The following is a 7,944-nucleotide window of genomic DNA, read 5'->3' on the forward strand; positions in this document are numbered from 1 at the left end:
AGCGGCTCTCCACGACTCTGCTTTCGTCAGCGAAAAAATTAAGAAATTCGACGCTAAGCACTTAGTTCCAAGCAGTTCTCGCATGCCTTTTATGTGACCGGAGAACTGTTATTTTGTAAGTTTTGTCAACACTCTGTTCACGGTGAGCGCAAAGATACATGCACTCTCTCATCCACGTCTGTCTCACTGCACATCTCTCACGTGCACACGCTCTCGCATCTGTCCGAACACAAATCCTCCTGTATTTGTTCAGCTTTATGCATTTCAAGCGAGCTGAGGCAAACTATCCCTCGCATTTAAAATATAATCATCTGCATCATGGCGCCGCTCTCTGTCTCTCTTTCGCTCGCACGTGCAAAGAGCTGCGCACTCATGCTGTCCTAAGTCAGATCACTATATCCTGTGTATGTTTGTAAAGTTATATGCATTTCAAGCGATCGTGTATAAAATCTGGATCGCGTTCCGCTGGACCGATGTGTTTAAGGCACTTCTGAAGGCACCACTGCTTTGACACCTTGTTGTAGCCTTCTGCAACACCACTAAACAATGCATTGAATTGAGGTGTGTGTGTGTGTGTGTATGTGCGTGTGTAAATGCCTGTTTTACAGTCATTAAGTAATCGTGTTATCCAGTTTTTCCCCAAATCATTTACATTTTAATCATTGACATTAAAGGCACACTCTTTAAAAAAAAAAGAACAGTAAAGGGTAAAAAACATAATTGCCAAAAATTAAAACGGAATTTGCAAAAATTAAAATGGAGAAAACGGAATTTGGGAAAAAATAAAATGGAATTTGAGAAAAAATAAAATGGATTTTATAGGGCCCTACCAGTGTAAAGTTTCAACAGTCAGTGATGGTTTGGGGTGCCATGTCATATGCTGGTGTTGGTCCATTGTGTTTTTCCAAGGTCAATGAGGCTGTATACCAGGAAGTTTTAGAGCGCTTCATGCTTCCTGCTGCTTACCAACTTTATGGAGATGCACATTTAATTTTCCAACAGGATTGCACACAGTCCCAAAGCTAGCAGTACCTGGTTTAAGGACCATGGTATCCTTGTTCTTAATTGGCCAGCAAACTCGCCTGACCTATTGTGAAGAGGAAGATGCGATAGGCCAGACCCAACAATGCAGAAGGGCTGAACGCCATGCACTATCAAAGCAACTTGAGCTTGAATTACATAACTTGCATTTTGAGGAAAGGGGTTAATGCAGTGGTGTTAAGTTACGAATTACAAATACTCTCATTACTTTAATTGAGTAGTTTTTTTCAGGAATTTTACTTTATTAAGTAGTTTTAAAACAGTGTACTTTTACTTGTACTCTCAACCTGCCGTTGCTACATTTTCTGCTTATGTTTTCCTGTCAGTGATGATTGGCTAAAGAGAATCATCAGTACAGTGATTCCTGTCCAATCAAATCGCGCGTAGAAAACTTGCATCAGACAAACTTCAAAACACCTAGGTGGCGACAATTTAGTTTAATCATGGAGGAGAAGGAGGAAGGAAGTGTGGTGAAGGCTTCAACTCAAATACAGCAGTTCAGCATGGCTTTACCTGAATTAGCTTTATGCAGTGAAGGCGAAGAAAGGCAATTGTGTCATTATGTCATGCCTACTTTGCTTGCCCAGACTGGTTGAAATACCACAATTCAAGAGTTATTCTTCTAATTTAAAAAAGCACATTAAGGTAAGTTTTTAATATCTGCTTAATATCATGTCTTAAATATTTAAATAGTATAATAAAAGTCACAAATATAGGTTGTATGAGGCAGTGTGAATTAGTGGTGTGTGATAAACCGGTAGATATGATAAACAGGTAGAAATTTGTCAACCAGTAGAGATTTTGGAATATCGTCTTGGTTACGCGCCCACGTCATTACATTAAATTTTTTGGTAAGTAATTGTACTTAACTTTTACTTGAGTTGGTTTTTTCAGTACTCCTCCCACCACTGGGTTAATGTTATATTGGACTTGTATTGAAAAGAAAAACTTATGGAGGCATTTATTAACTCTACAATAAGTTATGCATTTCACAAAAAATAGTCAGCAAATTACCATTAAGGCAATGCTTGACTGACAACTGATCTAATTTTTATTAGGATCCAATGTTTTCATATCAGTCCAAATCAGAATCGCTCTCACATTTCTTTAGACAATAACGGCATTTATTGAATGTTTCAATTAAGCAGTGATTTAAGATTAGCAGGACACAATGGCAGTGTCCTGCTTTATATTTTTACATTCATTCACGTTTCTTCGTTGCTCAAGTACCATAAACAATTCTGTAAGCATGCTACAACAAAACTATTTTGCTCATATTTATAATCACTTTAGTGATGTTTTGCTCGCTTATATTACAAGAAGAAAGATTTGTGTCTAATCTAAGAGGATGAGGAGGGAAAAACACTTTATCATATTTACTGTATCATCTTTAGAGATTCATCTGTGATGTGCAGCTGTTTAATCTTACGGTTTGTTTACATGTGTATATTTATATTTATTTATGCCTAGTATTGTATCTTATATATCATATACTTTGCACACAGTGACTAATAACAGTTTTGCATTGCTTTGCTAAAACTGCTTTGTATTGTTTAAAGCTTACCGGCACTTTATAAGACTCATAGTTGCTGTCCGCCACAACACAGGAAAATCAACACTGACTCATCCTATGGGCTAATTAACAGCTGATCTCCAACAGTTCATGAGTAATCAACACACTGATAAGAGTTCTGTCAATGACCCAAAAACAACATGAACTGTTACTGCTTTTCATTTTGTAACTTTCATGAGATTGGTGCTGAAAAGCTGGAAGTAGTGAAGCACTTCTGCAACATAGTTTATTATACTACAAACCCTTGAAAGTACTTAAACTGCAGTAGGGCCGCAACAACTAATCAATAAAATCGATAACAATCAATTATAAATTCATTTTCATCGATCAGTTGGCTATTAGAATCCCTTTAGACTAATTTTGAATGATCATTGGGCTGGTTTTGATTAAAATTAGTTTATTAATCTGTGGCTAAATTTCCTCACCAGCAAATCCCTGAAGAATCAATATGTTTTTTTTATCGTTTTACATTTAAAGCCACACAAACCTTTTTATTTAACTCTTAAAATATCAAAATCAAAAAGGTTATATTAGTAAAACTCTGAATTAGTGTGTGGCTTTTGCCCTTTTAAAAGTACACTTTTACACGTGAATATAATCTAGTGCTCCATTTAGCTATAATAAGTGAAAAATCTAATTGTGCAAATATTTAGGTTTTTATCCGATTAGTCGATTAATCGAAACATAATCTTCTGATTAATTGATTACGAAAATAATCGTTAGTTGCAGCTACACTACAGTAAGCAAGTGATTATCAGTTGTTCACTGCACTGCAAACCACAAACAGCTTTCATTTTCTTTTTAAATCCTGTTTAACTGTTGTGATGTAATGTGTTATAGAATCAGTGTTGCGTTTTTAACAGTGAGGATTTCATTTACAGACCAGTTTACACTAATTGCACCAATAATAGTAGAAAAAGCCTTCTGTCAGAACTGTGATGTTATATGAGAGTGTCTTTAATGATTGCCTTATTATTTCAGTTCACAACACTGATACATGTAGTTCATAGTTAAAACTTTAGTTTCTCTTCAGTGCTGTTCACACAGATAGTCTCAGGAGGATAATGAAAGAATTAACACATTCCCAACATTTCTGTCATTCTCTCAAAGCAAAGCAAACAAACAGCACCTAGAGCCTTGACATCACTGATGACATCACATCCTGTATGAGAGTGAATGTCACGCACTGATAACTCTCACGCACTAATCTATGCCTAAGCAAACACAGGATGAGAGAGAGAATACAGAAACTTTATTATTAAGCTTTCAGCATTACAGAGTCACAAATTTAAAAAAATTTCGATATTTGAGCAGCTCTTGTAAAAGTGGAACAATTTTCAGACATGCGTGACATCTGGATGTGAACTAAATTAGACTGTCAGTGTTGTGCAGAACTGCAGATGTTGAGAGAAAAACACTTAAATGCTTCTTTGAAACTTTGATTAATGCAGATAAACTGGTAATGCACAAACCAAGTTAATATAAATCAGGGAATATAAATTAAATAAGCTTGTTGTTGTTATAAAAATGTTTATTTCTTCTCAATGGGGTTTGCTTAGTTATTGGTGAATTATTATTTGTTTGTCAGAAAACCACCAGTGCAAACTCGTTGAAATGATTTTCTTGAAATAAGATTATTGTACAGCAATTTGATAACAATGACATTTTTTATGAAAACTTTTACGGTTAATCTTAAATTGTGTAACCTCAGGTTCAAATGCTGGATCTCAGGTTGCAGAGTTTTAATTCATGTTGCAAAATGTTCTGATGGCATATAAAAAAAAATAGGGATGCACCGATACCGATACTGGTATCGGGTATCGGCCTCGATACCACATTTTCTAAAGTACTCGTTAAAAGTCCCCCAATACCTGGAATCGATACCGTGGTCTGAGAAATGTCTATGTTTGAGCGGCATGTAAGGGGTTAATGCCTCTTGTGTTGTCCAAAGAGGCAGAGTTTACAACAAACTGAAAAACTAGTCCTTTGTTTTTTGTTAAATTATATGACTAAAGCTGTTACCTGTAAATTTAAATCATGTTTTTTTATTAAGTACTCAGTATCGGTATCGGCAAGTACTGAAATGCAAGTACTCGTACTCATACTCGTATTCCAAAAAAGTGGTATCGGTGCATCCCTAAAAAAAAACACAAAAGAAAGACCAGCAGATGTTGGTGTACGTAGACTCTCATCCAATCACAATCCAGGGTATTAAAAAAATCAAAAGTTTCCTGCTGTCACAGTGATGTACTGGTTAAGTACTGATATTATGATGTTAGCTGTGTTTCTGTCCTGCTAATACAGATCTAATGGCTGTTTTTAGTACATCAAACCTGTGTGAATGTAATGGATGGCAAAGAGTTAAAAGCTGTATATTCAATAGTGTGTGTTGTAGTTGAAGGTGTTGTGTAGGTTTGTAGTTAAAGGTGTTGTGTAGGTTTGTAGTATGGAGAATGATGAAGTGTCGCTGGTGTTGTTTCTGATTGCTCAGGTTATGAAACGTGATGTAATTTTACATGTGGCAGACACTTTTATCCTAAGCACTGGGAAACCACTAACAAGCAGGAAAAAGCTTAATAGATTTAAACCGAACCACAGTATCACTTACTGTAAAAATATCAGCTAAGATGTGTTTAAAGTGAATCACTTATCTTCTAGCAGCAGACAGCTGTAATTCACTTTCTCTAGTATAGTAGTACCTGTCATTAGTGTTTTGTTTGTGAGTATTCACATGGGTGTGTTGTTGGCTGTTGAAGGTGTGGTTTGTGAGGAATGTGCTGGGGAGACAGTTTGTGTGATTCACGCTCCTTTGATCAGAGACAATACTGCAGCTCTTCTCTCAGTCAAATCCTTTATTATAATAATAATACTCTAGTGGCTTTCTGTTTATTTGTGTAAAGGTCTGGTGAATACATTCATGAACATCATAATAGTGTTAATAACACATGACAGACAGACACACAGTATAAAAGAGTTTAGTGCTGCTTGTAGTCTTTGGTCCAAAAATCAAGTTTAACATGTATGTGTTGCGCAATATAGCATGTGTTCATGTTTCGTGTGTAAAAACGCTGTATTTTTCTCTCAATTGAGCTCTATACGGCTGTTTTCACTGTCCTAAAAACGGGCTGATGTCTTGTTCTATGAAGTCCGTTCTTCAGAAATACGTAATGAGTTCTGATTGTGTAGCTTGTTTAGTGTGATTCAACAGCGGTTTAGCTTAGTTGGTGACTGCCGTATTTTTGTGGGCGGAGGTTACCGTAATCAAAAACTCTAATTTTGACATTATATCTAGGAAGTAGAGAGCTGGGGTGTATTCCAGAAAGCAGGTTATGTGACTTCTTACCCGAGTAAGTTTAGGCGTAAGCAAGCGGATAACCTCTGCTTTCGGTTCGAAAAACGGAGGTAACTTTTGGGTTATCCATAAAATAACTATAGCAACTTGACCCTCTGAAGATAACCTGCTCCGGAGCAGGTTATGTTGCAGGGTAAGTTCATTTTAGTTTATAAAACGTGCATGCGTGTACTTAGGACGAGCGTGCAGCAGGCGTGGAAGCATATATTTTGCATAATATTACAATGTTAACACATTTTACAGTCACAAATATTTATTGGTGTCTTAGAAAATTTATAATATTTTTTTATAGAAGCAAGCTACTTTTTAATAACACAGATTGATTTGTGATTGTAAGTACATTTAGTTATGCCCATTATTAATAAACATTGATTCATATATGTGTTCAGACTAAATATACATTTAATTATGTCCATTATTAATGAAACACAATTCCATCAGTTAATTAATGTTAACAATAAAGAACAATTCCATATCAATTTTGTCAATTAATAAATAACCTCATCACTCTCTTTCACTTTCTAGATAATTTGAGATGAATCTAAAGTTATTATAAATGTGTGTGCAAATACATTGTCATTATTGAGCCAGAAATCTTAACATATATTACTTGTGACAGTGTGGCAATGTTACAGTAAATGGGTAACAAACAAAAACACATGATGCATATCATAAGAATAATTACTGAGGGAAAGAAGTTACCCCTGCATGCAGTCTCTGCAGCATGTGCATTTAATACTGACCCACAGAATGACACAGGTGAAGCACAGACATGGCATAGTGGTCAGATATTTCCTATTATCAGTTAGAATTATGTACACAATTAAATAAAATTATAAATATATATTTCATAGTATCCTATTTATTTCTTAAACATGCAATTCAGATCATTATCCCCCTCTCTACATTTGATCTAATTCACCAAATTTGTCTAATTCACTTTTTTTCTTTAAAATGGCCCTTTGCAGCTGCTTTCCTGAGCTATCATTTTTAAGCCAAAAGGGAAATTTAGATATTTGGTTATATTAGATGATACAGGACATATTAGATCATTTTACCATGATCACTAATGTAACATTTCTATTCTCCACTTCTGTCACAACAGATCCTAATTGTCAAATGCAAATAAATGATCATTAGTGAAGTATACTGAAAAGCATTGCACAAAATTAAAAATCTGTAAGGACTGTAAGGAAGCTTTACAATTAATAAAGGGTTCTTTTATCAGCTATCAGTAAATGTTAAAAAAGATGGTGATGGTGACGAACACCACAAACCACTCGGCGAGTAGCACAGTTTTGAAAATGAATGTTAAGTGTTGTTTTAATGACATGTTTGTGCATGGTCATTGACTTTCATTCTGAAGCAGTCAAGAGATGGTTCTAAACGAGTCAAAAAGTCAAAACATGACCCATTGTCAAAATTTCAGTGTCCATCGCTGTAGTTCATCCAAAACAAACCAGAAATGAGACTCAAAGTGTTAAATATCGGAGTTATCCTTTAAGTTCTCTGAGGTTTCCGTGGTGACTCGTGAAATCTGTGATCCATTGACAAATGATAAACAAAGGTCTTCTGAGGGTAATCCGCGCGGTGTTGTTGTAGAAATATCCATATTTAAAACTTTATTAACGAAAATAAAAACCTTCCGGTATCGCCGCCATCTTAGACTCCTCTGTATTCAGGAGAGAGTATTAGCGTAGTGTACGCACTTTTCTTAGTGACGTATGACAAATTCGGAGGGCGAGGGCACAGAGCAGCAGCAGAGTAGCCTCCGTAGGCTGCGTAAGCTCTCATCCTGAATGCGGATGCGACTAAGGTGGCGGCGATACCGGAAGGTATTTATTTTCGTTAATAAAGTTTTAAATATGGATATTTCTACAACAACACCGCGCAGATTACCCTCAGAAGACCTTTGTTTATCATCCTGGAGCCGTTTGGATTTAATTTGTGAAGGATGGACGCACTTTTTTTGGACTTG

General features: G+C 35.8%; 1 protein-coding gene across 8 annotated transcripts in view; it reads left to right on the plus strand.

Annotated features, from left to right (window-relative positions):
• plce1 (phospholipase C, epsilon 1) overlaps positions 1 to 7,944 on the plus strand; it is a 101,098-nt gene that overhangs the window by 22,364 nt on the left and 70,790 nt on the right. The window contains exon 1 of one of the 8 annotated variants that reach the window (XM_065242734.2): positions 1,540 to 1,686. The exons of 6 other annotated variants lie outside the window; for them this stretch is intronic. In XM_065242734.2, the coding sequence (XP_065098806.1) occupies positions 1,603 to 1,686 (84 nt within the window). In that variant the 5' untranslated portion in view covers positions 1,540 to 1,602. Of the gene's footprint in view, positions 1 to 1,539; positions 1,687 to 5,943; positions 6,100 to 7,944 lie in introns of those variants that run through there. One more of the 8 variants, XM_065242736.1, reaches the window with a different exon arrangement.

Source organism: Paramisgurnus dabryanus, chromosome 1, assembly GCF_030506205.2.
Source record: "Paramisgurnus dabryanus chromosome 1, PD_genome_1.1, whole genome shotgun sequence".
NCBI classification, from domain to species: domain Eukaryota; kingdom Metazoa; phylum Chordata; class Actinopteri; order Cypriniformes; family Cobitidae; genus Paramisgurnus; species Paramisgurnus dabryanus.